At 34.5% G+C, this 16689-nt stretch overlaps 8 protein-coding genes across 8 annotated transcripts; 2 read left to right on the forward strand and 6 right to left on the reverse strand.

Moving 5' to 3' along the window:
* Positions 1-238: 238 nt before the first annotated feature.
* Positions 239-1052, forward strand: RO3G_03830 (uncharacterized protein; the record flags this gene model as incomplete). The annotated part of the gene is made up of 5 exons (XM_067658420.1): positions 239-300; positions 355-531; positions 587-681; positions 756-780; positions 830-1052. 5 exons carry the CDS (start codon positions 239-241, stop codon positions 1050-1052), a joined length of 582 nt encoding a protein of 193 aa, XP_067514521.1.
* A 1827-nt stretch (positions 1053-2879) lies between these two features.
* RO3G_03831 (uncharacterized protein) lies at positions 2880-3249 on the reverse strand (the record flags this gene model as incomplete). Its single annotated transcript, XM_067658421.1, has 2 exons — positions 2880-3189; positions 3248-3249. Coding segments are annotated over 2 exons (312 nt in total).
* A 1150-nt stretch (positions 3250-4399) lies between these two features.
* RO3G_03832 (uncharacterized protein) lies at positions 4400-5853 on the reverse strand (the record flags this gene model as incomplete). The annotated part of the gene is made up of 3 exons (XM_067658422.1): positions 4400-5384; positions 5438-5662; positions 5735-5853. 3 exons carry the CDS (start codon positions 5851-5853, stop codon positions 4400-4402), a joined length of 1329 nt encoding a protein of 442 aa, XP_067514523.1.
* Positions 5854-6538: 685 nt separating this feature from the next.
* RO3G_03833 (uncharacterized protein) lies at positions 6539-9084 on the reverse strand (the record flags this gene model as incomplete). Its single annotated transcript, XM_067658423.1, has 11 exons — positions 6539-6649; positions 6704-6898; positions 6957-7088; positions 7144-7655; positions 7706-7796; positions 7859-7927; positions 7978-8123; positions 8178-8321; positions 8370-8604; positions 8791-8991; positions 9043-9084. The coding sequence occupies 11 exons, from the start codon at positions 9082-9084 to the stop codon at positions 6539-6541; spliced, it is 1878 nt and encodes a 625-aa protein (XP_067514524.1).
* Positions 9085-10005: 921 nt separating this feature from the next.
* On the reverse strand, positions 10006-10755 carry RO3G_03834 (uncharacterized protein; the record flags this gene model as incomplete). Its single annotated transcript, XM_067658424.1, has 3 exons — positions 10006-10470; positions 10516-10641; positions 10696-10755. 3 exons carry the CDS (start codon positions 10753-10755, stop codon positions 10006-10008), a joined length of 651 nt encoding a protein of 216 aa, XP_067514525.1.
* Positions 10756-12348: 1593 nt separating this feature from the next.
* Positions 12349-12483, reverse strand: RO3G_03835 (uncharacterized protein; the record flags this gene model as incomplete). Its single annotated transcript, XM_067658425.1, has 1 exon — positions 12349-12483. The coding sequence occupies one exon, from the start codon at positions 12481-12483 to the stop codon at positions 12349-12351; it is 135 nt and encodes a 44-aa protein (XP_067514526.1).
* Positions 12484-13262: 779 nt separating this feature from the next.
* On the reverse strand, positions 13263-14543 carry RO3G_03836 (uncharacterized protein; the record flags this gene model as incomplete). The annotated part of the gene is made up of 4 exons (XM_067658426.1): positions 13263-13703; positions 13757-14248; positions 14300-14416; positions 14463-14543. 4 exons carry the CDS (start codon positions 14541-14543, stop codon positions 13263-13265), a joined length of 1131 nt encoding a protein of 376 aa, XP_067514527.1.
* Positions 14544-15898: 1355 nt separating this feature from the next.
* On the forward strand, positions 15899-16552 carry RO3G_03837 (uncharacterized protein; the record flags this gene model as incomplete). The annotated part of the gene is made up of 2 exons (XM_067658427.1): positions 15899-16231; positions 16289-16552. 2 exons carry the CDS (start codon positions 15899-15901, stop codon positions 16550-16552), a joined length of 597 nt encoding a protein of 198 aa, XP_067514528.1.
* Positions 16553-16689: the final 137 nt, after the last annotated feature.

A 16689-nucleotide genomic window follows, 5' to 3' on the forward strand; every position in this document is an offset into this window, starting at 1 on the left:
AACTCATTTTTATAGGCGTGAGTGATGCTAGAGCAGCAACATACAAATTCGCAGAGCCAGTCATAAAGAAAAAGATCCCTTGGGTTTGTAGATAGATACAATGAAAATCTTTCTCTTGACTAAACAAAAAAAAAAGGCTGTAATTTTTGGAGAACATGATGACGGAAATGATTTAAGTCGAGAAGAACTTTTACAGGTGATGAAAAGAATGCCATATTCTTTAATAGAACGCGGACCAATGGACGTACCGGGTGTAGGAAATTATGCTTTAAAGATATATTCCAATAGAACAAGAGCAGCGTAAAAAAAAAAATGCAAGTCATAATTAAGCTTGCTAAATCCAACATTCTGTAGTACACATGATTTTACGCTCTACTTTCTTGATTCTCATTCACGATCAGAAGAAACAAGTGGGGAAAGAGATGACTCTATCAAGAAAGAACAATTAGATTGGGTAGTTCAATCCGATTTGGAATTTCAGAAATTGGATTCTAAACCTGATGCAATTATTTTTTTCCATGCTCCTATTTGGTAAAAATTAAATATGCATACAACAAAAGAAACCAACTCTTACTTTATGGATAAGGGAATACGATCAAAGCAGTCCAAGGCTAGGTGATGCAAGAGAATCTGTTTCTACACCAAAAAGTGATACGCATTCATTGGCCGCTTTTAAAAAAAGTAAATGAAACAAAGTATTAAGAAAAAAAGAAAACTTTGCCTAGCTAATCATAAATACATTTACTTGTTCTTAGCCAATAGCATCAAAGTAGCTTCTTGGTACGCTAATAATCAAACTAAAACGAAAAATAATTGACTTGTTAAATAGTGGACGTGATCATGTTAATGATTATTGCTTGGAACAAGATAAAATTCAACTATGTTATGCTGGAGGAGCAGGTGTAGGAGGCTATGGTGCAGCACATATGGGATGGCCAAGACGATCAAGAGTATTCAAATTGAGTGAAAATGGTCGAATCATTACGACTTGGAAACGACTCGATGATGAGCATTTGACTATGGTTGATTTTCAAACGTTATACGTAGCTTGACCTCATTTTGCAACTTTTTTAAACCAATAAATAATTTTACTACTTTTAATATCTTCATTACAGCATTTAATAAGCATATAATTGAAGAAGAAATAATCAAATATTCAAAAGAAAATCTCAAATTCAAAAATAAAGTATAAAGATTATTCATGTTATTAGATGTACTTTGCGATAGATTTCTAATGATCTGGATTGTATTAAAAGAGAGCATAAGGTGAATACTCCTTAAATCGGATTATAAGCTATAGAGTCTACATTCATTAAATAATATTACATGTCTACTTTTAGAACAAACATAGTACATGAACTCATCAAAGTAGGAAAAACCATTTATAAATTTCAATTATTAGATGCTTTTGAGGAGTTTGTGTAAAGCATCTTTGCCACAGTGCAAAGAGGGAAATCAAAGAGTAGCCACTAATCCAGCATTTCAAATGTAGCTTAAACTATAGTCTTTGGCTGGTTAAGAAGTTTTTACTTATGGAATACCTTTCTTTCACGTTTAGTCGATCAAATAGCACTATATTTCATAAAATCAGGTTTTTTTTTTTTTTTCTTAGGCTTTTTCACCCAATCAGAGCAACTGTACGTCTGCTTCATCTCCAAAGCTAAAATTTTGACAATCCATTAACTCTTCAAAAAGGATAAGGAAAAGAAAAAAAGAAGGAAAGAGAATTTATACTCTTTTCAAGGAATTTTTGACTGCTTTTTATTCGTTTCCTTATTGGCTAATTTGAAAGCAGTTTAAAACAGTACAAGAATTTGTAGGATGATTTGCAAAACTAAAGAAGTGTAAAGCTTATATGTAGCTGTGACAGTCAATTTCATAATCTTCCTTTTTCTTTCCTTTCCATCCTTTCAATTATAATTTTTATTATATTACATTTAGTTCAGCAGAAAAAAAGATTGATATACATTATATGTGCGCTCCTAAAAAATAAATGAGAGCGGTCAGCACCATAAAGGAGTACTATGCATATGAATGAGCATGTTAAGGTGAATGAATAAGCTGTCCAAGAATAATGTACTGGATTTGAGTAGTAAATAAGAATTTGCATGCAATTTCATATTGCTAATTATTGTTGATGGCTTTCAAAGAGCACTATTGACTAATTAAAATATCACACATGTTATCTATTTAAAGTGTATTCATGACAAGAAAAAGATGAATCTGTTCAAGAAATAAAGCTATATAAAACATTAAAATTGATTAAATTCAAAAGAAAATCATAGGATAGAAATCTTGAGAGATTAACATTACCATTTAGTGAAGCATTAAAGTAAGGGAGAGCATATGACACTATAGTTTGCTAGGTTGCATTGGTACTATAAACAATGGTAGTAGCATGAGTATACAAAGGGTTATTGGCAAAAAAAAAAAAAAAAATGGAGAGTATAGAAAAGCCATATCGTGTAACATAGAATGCTGCATTTTATTTTCCTTTGGCTCAAATTCCAACACAACTGCGTACATTTTTTTTTGAAGGTTAAATGAATGTAATTTGTTTGAAACAATTTGCGGTCTTTTAGTTCATATATGACCATATATAATATTTACTTTTTTATTTTTCCTTGACGTTCAAGGATTGTATGGGATTAACAAACCGAAAAAACAAGTGACCTATTTGTAAGACTTATTTTAAAATGGTAAACATACTTAACCTGTCTTTATTCCACCAATAACCTTTTTCATAAAATGAACATGATAATAAAAGATGTACTAAAACACACGTATTTTTTTATGTAGCTTTATAAGCTTTTTTTTTTATTTATTTATTATGTTACATAGAGTGAAAGGTATGTTTTGAATATTCACATGAAAAAGATCTAGCGTTCTTCATCGTAGTATTGCTTGACTTGATCTTCAGCGTGTCTCTTGGCCTTTTGCTTGTCAATGAAGTCGAGACCCTTTGTTTCAATCAACTTGTCCAAAGCAGCACCGGCAAAACCAGCGAGGAGAGCCTTGGCAGTGCTGTGGTCAACGGGTTCACCATTTTCTTCACAGTGCTTTTGGTAGGCCTTGACGGCTTCATAAGAAGCGGCACCAGCAATGAGTTCGTGAGAAAGGTGACCCTTGTGCTCGTGAGGAGTTTGGTGGACTTCACCATGTTGTTCGTTAAACATATCAAAGAGACCCCTAAATTTATCTCTCATTAGCACACCACGGTTATTCTCTTCTTCACACTTTGACTTACATTTTATAAAATTTAATTTGATTAAAAAAAAGAGAGAGAAGGTGATGCGACTCTTGTTTTAAATAGTTTTCAATTTGTCGTACAAATATCTTAATAACCGCCTCTTAAAATGCTTATTTTTGGGTTGCTTGGCGTTCAATGAAGTCATATACACAAATAAGGATTATGATTGGTTGCCTTCAAATAAAAAATAAGCTTTTTAAGGTACCATTTACTTGCCTTTTTAATCACACAAGCCGGGGGACACCGTAATGTGGCTGGAAATGTCCGCTGATGATGCCTTTTTTTTTTCTCCAAATAAGGAACTTTATTTGATTATTTGACATAAAAAAAACCAAGCAAAATAAAAATAAAAGAAAAAGCAAAAAAAAATAGAAGAGATTATGTACAGTTGCATGATATAAACCTTATTATTGTCCTACAGTCAACAGCATACTTCTTTGTAAAACAAAAGCAATGAGGGAAATTTTTATAATGCCAGCCAATCGGAAAAACATTTCAATCAGAAATTCAATTTATTATTAAATTGCAAAGAGCCACGTACTCGATATCATATATGAACATGTCTCGCACTGATAAATGCCTTTTTCGCCTTATACTTTCTTGTCACACAATCTTTTTCGAAAAGTATTTTGAAAGACTAGCCATCAAGTCTTCTTTTGTTTGGCAGTTTATTAAAAAGCAACTTTTTTTTTTTTTTATTCCCAGAGTTGACTGTTGAAACAAAACATAATTTCTTTGTAAACAATAGATTAAATAATCTCATGACTAGAGAATGAGCAATGCAAATCCGCCATTCTCAAACAACATCAGTAAGAAGCTTTGGGAAAGACATATATGGATTACTCGAGTGCTTTTGTCGGCATTTGAATGCTTATTAATTTAATTCTTGTTGTTTTACGTGTCAAATAATCTTATTCTGAGTATAATACCAAACCTGACTTTATGAGAAGATGTAGTGACTAGTATTCATACAATTATTGAAGAAATAGGCACTTTGCATATTCCTAAACACGAAAACAAAATGGATAGTTAAATAAATTATTTAGTGTAACAGCGTATATGCAAGCTTTGGGCTTTAAAATTTATTATTATCCTGGGTAACTGTCATTCGTCATTAGGTAAGCTATTGTTAGTGGGAACTTTTCACATTTAAGCTTCGATTTTCTCGACCGAATTTTTGCTGACCGAGATTTGTTTGTCGCCTTCTCTATGTTCGATATGACCACCTACTAAAGTAGCCGCCGTGTGACCATCCACAAGGTTATCAATCGTTTCAACCGTGACATTTGGGACCGTCCAGCAGACAACATAAGCAAGCAAAAGACCTACTACATTAAAACAAAATACAACGATGAGCTGAGACATGTAGGCAATCCGGTTGGCCTCTAGTTGATTAGCAACTGCAGCAGCCGCATTTTGAATGGCCTTATAGAATCCGCCATAACGAGCTGCACGTTCGGTATCGTTTGTCATGGTACCCATCAACCAATAAGCAAAACCTTGATAGACAGCATCGATCAGACCAAAGAGAGCATATTCAATGACAAGGCCAGGATAAGCAGCGTCAAACACATCGATCGGTCTGTAATCGGCTGATTCAACAGACTCTCGTGTGAATCTAGACTGTATCACAAAGCCTCCAATCCAAAGGCAGACAATTACAACCAGTGTGACGGTGCATCCGGCAAAGGCGCGCATTTTGCGAGAACCGATACGCTCATAGTCAAGAAACCAGCCAAAGAGTCCGGCACCGATGATTTGGAAAATCCAATAAAGTAAATTGTTTAATGCCCGAGCACGGATATGCATAAAATAAGGGCCATTGTAAACGTTGAATTGGTAAGTATAGAACCAATTAGAACCAGCAAAAAAGGGAATCAAGATGAGCATACGCCAGTCTGTGAAGAGTCTGATGATTTCGAGAGCCTCGCGCTTCCAATTAGAGAATTTATGAAGAGAGACATGGGCACCATCGGATCGAATGACTTTTCTTGGTGGAAGCAGTGCGAGCGTCAAGAGCGACCCGACGGCCATGATGACCATGAAAGCGATATAAGTGCTTGTTTTGACTGCTTCTTTAGTGCCCGAGTTCCATTCATTACCTAGAGGAATAGCTGCTCCAAGTGTAGCGCCTCTATTGTCATGTATAATTAATTCGCTTTTTTTAGAAAGACTTGCTTGTCTTACAGGTTAAAGATCATCCAAAACATAGAAAAAGCTTTTCCTTTACTTTTTTCATTAGGATAAGACATCATGATACCAGCTTGAGCTGTCCATAAAAAGCCTGCACCAATACCCAAGACGGCACCAGCAACCACAGTAAATGCATCAGAACCAGACAAAAATGATCCAACATAAAGAACATAGGCCAATGCGCCAGGAATCAACACACGATGGCCAAAGATGTTGTAACTGTGTATTACAAATGTAAGCAAAAAAAAAAAAAAAAAAAAAAAAAAAGATTGTAGTCATTTCTCATCTTACATGGGTGCACCAATTAATGAACACAGTGTGAAAGTGACGGACAAGGCAGTACCGCCTTCAGTAGCAGCCTTTGTGGATGATTGACCTTGAGCACCAAGGCCACTTAGGGCATTGTACATACCTGGACAGCAGAAACAAATCATGCCAACCAAGAAAATTTGAAATTCTGGACTATTGTAGCGAAATCGAATCATTCAAAATAGAATTGATTTCTGAAAGAGAGAAAGAAAAATAGGTCCTTTTTATGTGAAAAGAAAAAGCCAGGTGAATGATAGTGAGCACATATCAGAAGATAGGGTTATTCAGGGTCTTGCTTGATACAGGATGCTTTCTCAGCTGTATCACCTGTATTTTTCTTGGAGAACAAGTTTATCTTTTCTTTTTCCCAGGTACCAATTTTAAATAGTTGGGTAAAGAAAGCAAAAGAAGCAGCATCTTTAACAAGAAAGCTCTTGATAAATACTTCTGTGTTATCGTTAACATACACTTTCCCTATCTTTTGAATGAATAATAAAAAAAAAAGATTAAATATGACCGAGATAGCTATATTCCTTGGATCAAAAAAAAGGAAAGCTTTTTTTGATGATTTATAACCCAAAAAGAGAAAGTTTCGTGTGCATATAACCGATAATCATGTATTATTCGCGTGATATGGTGACACTTGTACTATGTTTTTCTCAAGGGAAAAGAAACCCTGAAACCCTGAGATTCTTTTTTTTTTTTTAAAAAAAAAACAAGGAAAATGATGATTAATTTTGTTATGGTTTACTGTCTATAATTAAAAAAAAATACACAATTGATTATCTATGCTTTATTCTCTGATGCCTTGTATTTGATAAATGCCACCAAGTTCATTAATGCTTCATCACATCTGTGTCTCAAGTCAAAGTTCTTTCTTCGGTCTACTGATTTGACCTATTTAACAAGAATGAATTAGAACATCATCTACAAATCGCATTTTAGCCTTACCATGGCTTTCACTGAGGGTAAGATCTGCTTTAATTGACGGTTAAAGTTTCCTTGGACGTAAACAGGTGTGTCATAGTCAAAGGCACAATCATTATAAACATCAAACATAAAGTTCAGTGCTTCAACAGCCACATCAACTTGAGTCTTGTGGGTTGCAATGTTACTCAATACATCCATAATGAACACACCAATGTCCTACACATACGCATTTGCTGTTAAATTTTTGTACAATGCACAAGTATGACTAAAATACCTTATTCGTATTAATATCTCCTTGTCTTGAAGCAATCGTACTTAAACAGCCAACAATCTTTACTCGCATAGATTCATTCACAGCAGTCTTGTATGCACCACACAAAGAAGGTACATCTGTTGTTTCTAACGGCTTTTTTTTATATTAGTCAGTTTATCATTATTTGGTATGTGGAATTTTCACTTACAATGTGATGACCGAGCCCACGACCAAGAGACCACAGACATCCCACAATGGCTTCCAAAACCGCATTACGATCCTCTGATTCAGGTGAAGAAGCAACCAGATTGGCAGTATTGAACAACCAACGCCATGCTTGTACAGCATCAGAACTTTGCTCTTTAAACCAAAACTTGGAAGGTATCTCGTTCATTGCCAATAAAAAGTTATTAAAACACTCCAATGCACGCTGATGTGTCAATGCCAATCCGTGTGTCACGGCGGACACAAGTGGCTCTGTAGAGAAAGACAAGCTGGTAGGAGTAGCAAGGCGAACCAAGTGAGGAAAGACTTGTTGAACAAATGATTTCACGATCGGACTGGATCGGACTACATCTTCGTCCACAGCGGCAGATGTTGTCTCGCCCAATTGTTGAGCTTCTTGAAGATGTTCCTCTACATTGTCTTCGTTGATGTTGTCGGCCATATCTTCAGCCATTTCGTCTTCTTCCATATTCTCACCAGCATCTTCCCATCCATCTTATCATTTTTGTTTGAGTAAATAAAATCATAATTTTATCCCTTTTTACCTTCAGTATCATCTTGTGAACAAATATTGGCCAATAATTCTAAAGAGAGTTGTAATGTAGCCAAACGTTCTGTAACACCTTGAACATAGGTCTATAGTTATCCATTTTATCTATAAGTTTGCATATTTTCCCCAAAATTATTTATAAACTTACTTCTTCTTTAGTGACAGCTTGGTTTTCTTGAGGCAATATATCTAAATTAGCTTGCTTTTTATTCAAATTCTAACACAAACGATAAGTTTACTCACTGGTTTGTCTCTTTAATGACTTACACCACTTTGAACAGCAGCCTTGGTCTGTTCAGCAGCAGCTTGGATATCATAATCAAGTGATGAGATTAAAATGGGAAGAATGTTCTTGTTGAGATCCTCTGTGCCATTTTGCAATACAAGCGTATCGCGAATATTGGATAAAATAGCTATTTAAAAAGGATTTAAATGATGTATTTTTGACATAGTTTTCTTTTCTTTACCACAAGAAAGAACGCAGATAAATAGCTTGCTACTGTCAGTTGCTTTTTGAAGAATTGTAAAAAGCGTTTGTGCATATTCAGGATGTTCTTGGAATTGAATACAACCATCTTTGTTATCGTCAGTTAAAGTTGCTAAACATTGGCCTATTCAAAAAGTTAATAAATACTTTTTATTATTTGATTTTTCTTTACCTGCAGCAATGACAACACGGGCTGGACATTGATCAGCAAATGACAAGAATGATATCAAGAAACCAACAAGGTTAAGCTGGTTGATTGCTTTGATGGATTCTTCTGAAAATTCACCCAATGTCCAAATGATATAAATAACGTTTTCTGTAACATCCCAAATGCTTGTTCTTTTATCTTGATCCGCAAGATCTGAAAGAGGTGCATCCTTTAACACACAATCAATAACATGAGATATCTATTAAAGAGGGGAGAAACCTTAATTAATAAAAATCAGACCCCAAATGCATTTGCTTATACTCACATCGGGCAATAGATTATTGAGAGCTGTCAAAATATTCTTTTGGAAAAATTCTTGACAAATTTCAGGTTCAATTGTACACATATTTCTGTCAAGTCATAACAAAGTCAGATCTACACCTACTGTTTTTTGGGGATAGCGGACGAACCTTAATGTACCCAAGGCTTCTTCAACAACTTCACGTTTTTCATCACTCAATAAATTAATCAAACTACCAACAACTCCCTTGGACAAGAATAGCTTGAGATAAGTATCATTGGACAGGATCAAGTTGGAGATACTTGCGGCTGCCCAAGCTCTTTCAGCTGCATCAGGCGAAGTAAACTATTGATAGAAATGAATGACAATACGAAATAAACAGTCATTTTTTCAAACCTTTTGAATCACTGGTAAAACTTGATCAGGTTGCAATTCCATAGTTTGTTGTTCTAATATTCCTTGTCGGGCACCTGCAGAGACACGAGAACCTAGAGGATCTGTTCGGGATCTATATGCTTTTCTAATTTGCTTTCCCATTATTTATAATATGGAATTGACCTGAAAGATCTGGAGAAAAAAAAAAAGAAACAAAGTTACTAGATTTTTACGAGTCACGGCGCACTTCAAAAAAAAAGCCAATTCGACTAGACGTTTTTTCTAATCAAGTATTTTATTAGAATGCAACATACTTTAATGCGCTTTAATTAAACCATGGATACACCTTGCTTCAATAGCCGAGCATAACTGTTCTTAATGTTTATTCTAAATGATCCTATAGTTGTACCAGGACAGCAAGAGTATTTTAATCGAGTCAAATGGTGTCTTCATAAACAATTTTTCCATCACTGCCATTACAGCCTTTAAGTTCAATTCATTCTCTTGTTTTTTATATTCGATATAAAGAGCCAAAATATTTAAAGTAAAGCAAGTTATGATTACTTTCTTCCTCTACTTTTTATAAAAAAAAAGTTGCTTTTGTGTCTACTATTCAGCTTGTTTTAAATAAAAAAGAATCTCACCAGTTCGACATACAGCGCTTTTAAGATTACAATGAAAAAAACTCCCCCCATGAGAATGATAATTAGAGAACTAAGAATATCAAATACTATTTGTTTGCATGAAAATAGCTCTACCAAAAGAGACGAGAACTGAACGAGACTAGTAAAATCATGAAAAGCAATTTTAAAACGATTCAGTAAAAAATGTTGTGTACAAATAGCACAGTATTTTTTTTTATTACAAACAACTAAAATCCTAAAGTTATATAAACAATGGTTTGTAGCATACAAATTGGTTAGTTTAATTTGTGCGTCACACAAAAGATAGGGAATGGATGCAAAATAAAAAAGGTAATAAAAGTCATTGAGATTTTCTCAAGCTGACCCTATTTCCTTTCAAGCGAGAAATGTAATCTGCTGATGCCATGTCATTACTGTCCTCTTCAATGTTTTCTCCGATTTCACTCATTTCAAATACGAGTGAATCACTATCGTCATAATCATCAAATATATTTGATTTAGACATAAAGGGAGTTGTAGGAGTTATTGGACGATACTTTAAAGGCGATTGATATACAGTTGTGTCATACTCCTTCATGTAATCCAAACAATTGTCATCCTCTGCGGATTGTACTACATGTGATCCTTTTGAACCCATTTTGATTTCCTGAGCTTGTGTATCAAAAGGAGAACGTCTGAATTGATCATAATTACTATCCGCTGAGGCGATATGACATGCGAAAGAACCTTGTGGTCTTTGCTGAGAGCTGGTCGATAACAAGTTGTATGCTTCTTGAATATTTCTGAAATGAGAAAGAGACATGTTCTATATAACATAAGTAATAAAACTTTTATTGTTTGAATTATTTACAGTTAGAGTAAAACTATTGTTGATAGTTTCAGACATGATCAGAGAAGATGAATGTTGCTGGAATAGTTTTAATTCTTGGTTTGCACCAATAAACTGCATAAACTCTTCCAAGCTATCATCCTTATTCTATTAAAAAAAATGCATAAGTAAAGAATAGATATACATTCATTACAGCCAAACCATATAAGTAGAAACACAATCATTTGTATATGTTCCTCTTGCCATTACATTGACACTCATATCAGCTAAAGATACAATCTTGAGATTCTTGTACTTTAGAAATTTGAAAAAAAAAAAAATCCTATTTTAAGATTGTCTGCGTTAACTAGTTCTCCTTTGGATGTTTGTGTGTGTGTGTATTTTAAAAAAGAAAAACGGAAAAAAAAAAAGACTTTATAAGAAAGAGAAATAGCATGACTTCTTTGTTAAACACCCAAATATGGTTAATATGATGTAAATGGAGTAGGTGACTTAAATAAGTGATACGATTTGGATTGTAAGCATATAAACACCCTTTTATGGAAATTATGAATTTTTGGGAAATAAAAATAGAAATTTTTGTTGGCCAATTGAAATCTCGTTGGACCTATAGAGAAAATTTATAAACAATAGAAAAAAAGTTGCCATGGAACTAGACTATTCACAATATGTCCATTTTGCAACATTTTGGAAATTGCCTTTGTTGATGATGAACTCAACCTCCATAGTTTTTGCTGTAGCTGTTTTTGCTGCTTCTTCTATTCTATCAGCAATCATTTCATTCTTTGCAAGTGGAGTTTTGCGTACTACTGACTTAATTTTTGGTTGGTTTAATATAATTTAAGAGTGGTGATTCCTAGACTACAATAACTACCACATTAAGCGGCAACGTACCTTAAAATAGAGAAGTAGTTTTGTGGGTGAAGGAGCACTGGAGATTATTAACAATATTCAAAACAACAACTTATATCTTTCTTGGTACCACCAAAGCGCTTGTCAGTGGCATTGAAAGTTTAACTATTAGAGCAGCCTCAACGGAGTTGCTATTTCAAGTTGCTATTTTTGACTTGTTTTTTGCATTCCTAAATTTGACACTTCCAAAAATAACAATGGAGCTGTCATTTGAGTTGCTATTATTTTTTTAATTGATCTGATCCGATTTGTAGCTACAAATAAAATACGTATACTTTTACTTCAACGCCTATCTCACTTTTTAAAACAATGGTTTTACCAAGTCATTGTAATAGTTATATTCTGTTTATGTTTATGGTACTTGAAACATATTATCTCTTGTTGTTTTTATTATCAGACACAGGAGAAAACGATGCTGCTATACGATTACACCAAATAAAATTCCAGACAAAATATTGAAGCAAAATTTTGAAAAAATATGGCATGTAAGTTCAAAGCCAATTAATACCTGTGAGCCTAAGCTTGGGATTTCAAGTTTTTGAGAAAAGAAAGGTTCAGGTGCTTATTTTAAAAATATATCCATAAAATAATTTTAAGTATTCTGTCGCGCCGCCTTTAGCTTTGATAACTGCTTCACATCGCCTCTTCATGCTTCGATCTAATCGGTCTGCAAACTCATCATCCAGTCTTTCCCACTTTTCTCGTAGAACCACCTTCAATTACCCCAAGGTTTTGATGGACAGTATTTTTCTCTCAATTTGCCTTTCAAGAGCTTTCCAAACATGCTCAATGGGGTACAAATCAGAGCTTTGAGCAGGCCAGTACTCAAACCCCCTGATTAGATGGGTTCCTTCCACCATCGAGCATAACCACTTGTATGACAGGAAGCTCATCCTCTTGGAAGATAAAATCCTTCTCCTGATGCATTGTGACATTTATAAATCAAGGATGAAACCTGTTGGCCAAAGTATTGATGTATGTTTCTTGGTCTACAAAACCGGTGTCAATCATTTCTAAATGACCGAAACCTCCTCCCCAAAAATATCCCCAAACCATAGCACCATCACCGCCACACATGGCTGTAGATACTATACTTCTTTCGTCATAACGATCTCCTTCCTTCCTGAGTACTCTTTTACAGTGGTTACTGCCTTCCACGCAAAAGGGCGACTCATCAGACCAAGCAACGTCTTTTCATTGGTCTTTGGCCCATTTGATGTATTCCTTCGCCCAGTGAAGCCTACTTTTGTGGTGTCTTGCAGTCAATCTAGGCTTGTGAGCTGTTTTGTATGATTTGAAGGCAAGTCGATCGGCATACGATCGAAGAGTTTCTATACAAACAAAAGCATCTAGCTTTGCTAATTCCATATTTACTTCTTTATAAAAGGTAAAAGGATCCTTTATAATTATCCTCTTCAAATGCCTTTCAGTTCTTTCATTTATTTTGAATGGATGACCTGTTTGCTTGTAAGGCAGAGAGCTGCCATAGCGATCAATCTTGGCTTTTATATTTTGCACAGTAGACTTGTTCAATCCAACAAGTTCTGCAATCTCTCTAATCGTGTATTATATTCTAAAAAGATAAAAGATTCTCCATGCTTTACTTTTTTTTTGCTTCATCTTCGGATATAATTAAAGGTCGTGTGCAGTGTATGGATATTCGAGATGACATGCTCTTTTATTTTGCTGAGGTTAAAATTATCTTCAATAAATTTCTTTATTCGAAAATTAACTTGGTGTCATTGTAGTATTTTTTTTTTTTTTTTTTTTTTTTTTTTTTTTTTTTTTTCAATAGAATGGTTTTTATTAATGCATTAGGTTTGTTTATTAAATAGGCAAGAAGGTATATGCATGATTTAGTGTTTTGTTTCTACTCCATTACGATCCGTTGCTTCTTGAATAGCTTCCGCAAGTCTACGTAATCCTTCATCCATTTGCTCGTACGAAACATTACTGAAAGACACTCGAAGGTAAGGTGTTTGATTCCCTGCTGGTATGAAGACTTTACCAGGCAGAGCCAACACTTTCTTCTTAGGAATAGCTGTATTCATAATCAAATCACTGGAATCCGTAATTCCACCCAGTAACTTGATCCAAAAGAACATACCACCAGTTGGTACGACCCATTCACCATAGCCTTTCATTCTCCTTTCTAAACATTCAGAAAATTGCTCGGCCTTTGTGCGATAAAAGCCTGATACAGTTTCAATATGTTTAAAGAATTTATCGTATCCCCATAAGTTCAAAAGCTCATATGCCATCAATTGTGGGATACCTGAAGGCTGAAGGTTTGTAACCTACAATAAATATTTTAGAGGGTGTTAAAACTATTTTTTTTTTGTTTTTTTACCATTGTATGAAGATCAATGCGTTCAACTAATGCTGGAGGACCAGTGACCCACCCAATACGTAAACCAGACGATAAAATTTTGCTCATGCTGTCAAAACGAAGTACACGGCCGTCGGTATCAAGAGAAAAATAAGAAGGTACACGAGGAGACTGGAACTGAAGATAGTAGTAAGGATCATCTTCAAAGATTAGCAGGTCATGCTTTTGGCAAACCGCGTAAACTTTTTTTTTACGTTCAAGAGATGCGGTTACACCAGTTGGATTCCCACCACAAGGAATTGTGTACAACACCTTTGGCTTTTTACCTTTACCAGTGGAAGCAGATGGCCATTCGGTTAGTATTTTATCCAATACATCAGGTTTTACACCTTCTGCGTCTGTAGCAACGCCAATTAATTCACAAGGTTGAGTGCGTAAATATGCAATGGCGCCTGTATAAGTAGGATCCTCAACAAGTAAAGCTGTTCCGGGCTCAATGACCATTTCAAATGCCTTAACGCCTCGTTAATATAAGGCTTTCTAAAACTGATTTCTCCCACTTACCTTTGTTAACAAATCCTGTGATCCTACACCGACAGAAAGAGAGTAGCCCTTTACAGAAGGTTTGTGTTCTATTTCTTGAAGCTTTTTAAGCCATTCATTTAACTGAGGAAGACCTGACTAAAATAATGGTAAGAAAATAGAAAAATAAAAAGAGATGACGTACAGTAAGATCATAAGACAAACAGCGCTTGAATAATTGTTGGTCCATTTGCAATGTTTCTCCAGACTCAAGAGTGATAGACATGTTTTTAAAAGGGAATGTGCTAGGATTAGGTTGACCTTGGCCTAGAGATATCTAAACCAAAGCATATTAGTTGAATCTATATTAATACATTTTGATTATCCCTATTACCATATTTTCTTCATGAAGATATGGTGTAAGCGCACGAGCTAAGAGGCAGTTTAATATTTAATGCGGGATTTTTTAGTAGCAATTCTTACTAGCCGATGGTTGTCTGGTCTTGCTAAGTTCGCTGATATACTGCTGATAATCCATTGTAGGTCTGATGAAAATGTTCAATAATATATAACCACTCTGTTTTTATACTCTTTTGTGACGGTTTGATGATGATGATGCAAACGACAAATAATATGATCTGATATATGATTGGGTACAGATGTTTAGATGCGAGATTATTAATGGTAGCTTTCAAAAGATCTCAGTTAATTCGCCGGAGATTATAGGCTTTCCATCAAAAGTTCGTGGAATATTAAAGTTTGTTTTTGACTGAACATAGGATACCTACTAATTCATTTTCAAAGAAATCAGATATAAAGTGCTTCTATTCTCAATTGGATACTTATTAAATAGACTTTATTGTTCTTTTGAGCCTAAGTTGGCCTAAAGAGAAAACCTATTTTGGTCATTTGTTTGAAAATTGTTTAGTTGTACAATTCAATTCAAATTTATTTATTATTTCTATTATTTGAAACGGAAAAACTCCAACAATCTCGATTTCATGCTGATGTCCGACTAAGAAAAATCATGATATCAAGTTCTAACTGAAGTTACCGTTTGAAACAGATTTTGTTAAAACTTCTGACTTTGTACTTGACTGTAAAAATGGTCATTATCATCATGTTGCATCAAATTACTGCGCGCCCGATTGAATATTGGATTGCGTGTATGTATTCAAAAAGATTCATTTGCTTTGATCTTCTATTGAATAGTATGAACGAAAATTGAGATTGTTCCATTCACATAAGGTTACACACATGGTTACGGAATCAATGTTTCTACCGTTGGGAACAAAAGTACATCCTAATTGGCTAATGAGATATTTTTGCTATTCTTTACAGAGAAAAATGTCTAATCCCTTAATAAATCCACATGAATTTATGCAATTATAATAGATACTATTCTATATCAATTAACTGAAAGCAAATAGTGCATAAATATTTATTTAAAATAATTATGTTAACTGTAATGGCTTCATCATAAGTTTGTCTGTAAGTTAAAAAAGTCTTCATTGTGTTCACTTGCGAGATTTTTGCCACCCATATGTTGAAATGTAAAAAAAACAATAAAAGCGCGTAAAGTAGCGTGTTAGTTTTACTTTATAATTTTTTTTTCTCTCCTGGTTACTGGTACTATTCAAAATGGATCATTCTATGGATCATTCTATGGATCATTCTAATAACAGTATGGATCACTCTGGCCATAATATGAACATGACTACAGGAAATAGCAGCAGCCATATGCATCATATGATGATGGGGGCTATGGGAACCTTCCATTGGAGTACTACTGGTGATGGTATTTGGATAAATACATGGGTACCAAGTTCAAAAGGTGCTTATGCTGGTGCCTGTTTCGGAATGCTTTTCATGACAATCCTTTATAAAGGAATTCCTACGTTAGATGCCTATCTTGTTGCTTGGAGAAAGAGACGTGAAGCCAATACATGCATTCTTCAATCAAACATAGAACAGGTATTATAAGTAATCTTATTCTCTTAGTCCATGCTCACAAACAGAATTTATCTTTAGCAAACAGTTAATCATGGTATCGAAAAAACCCCTGGCTCGTTATCATATTCCCCATCTATTTCTCCAATGCTTTCCTGGACATGTCATACTATCAGAAGTTTCCTGGCGGCATTTTCATCGTTCATTAGCTACCTATTAATGATGGTGGTTATGACAGGTAATGCTGGATTCCTCTTCGTTATTATTGGAGGAGTGTTTATTGGAGAAATGATTTTTGGTCGACATAGAGCCCCAGGAGGGATTGCTAATGATCATGAGCATTAAAATGAGTATCTGTTACGTGCGCTTATATATTATACACATGCTTTTCAAGTATACGCATCTATAATTTATATTAAAATTTATAAAAATAATTTAATAAAATATGCCAAAATATAAAACAAACATGAATGGGTCCCTAA

This window comes from Rhizopus delemar, genomic scaffold, assembly GCF_000149305.1.
Source record: "Rhizopus delemar RA 99-880 supercont3.2 genomic scaffold, whole genome shotgun sequence".
Lineage (NCBI taxonomy): Eukaryota > Fungi > Mucoromycota > Mucoromycetes > Mucorales > Rhizopodaceae > Rhizopus > Rhizopus delemar.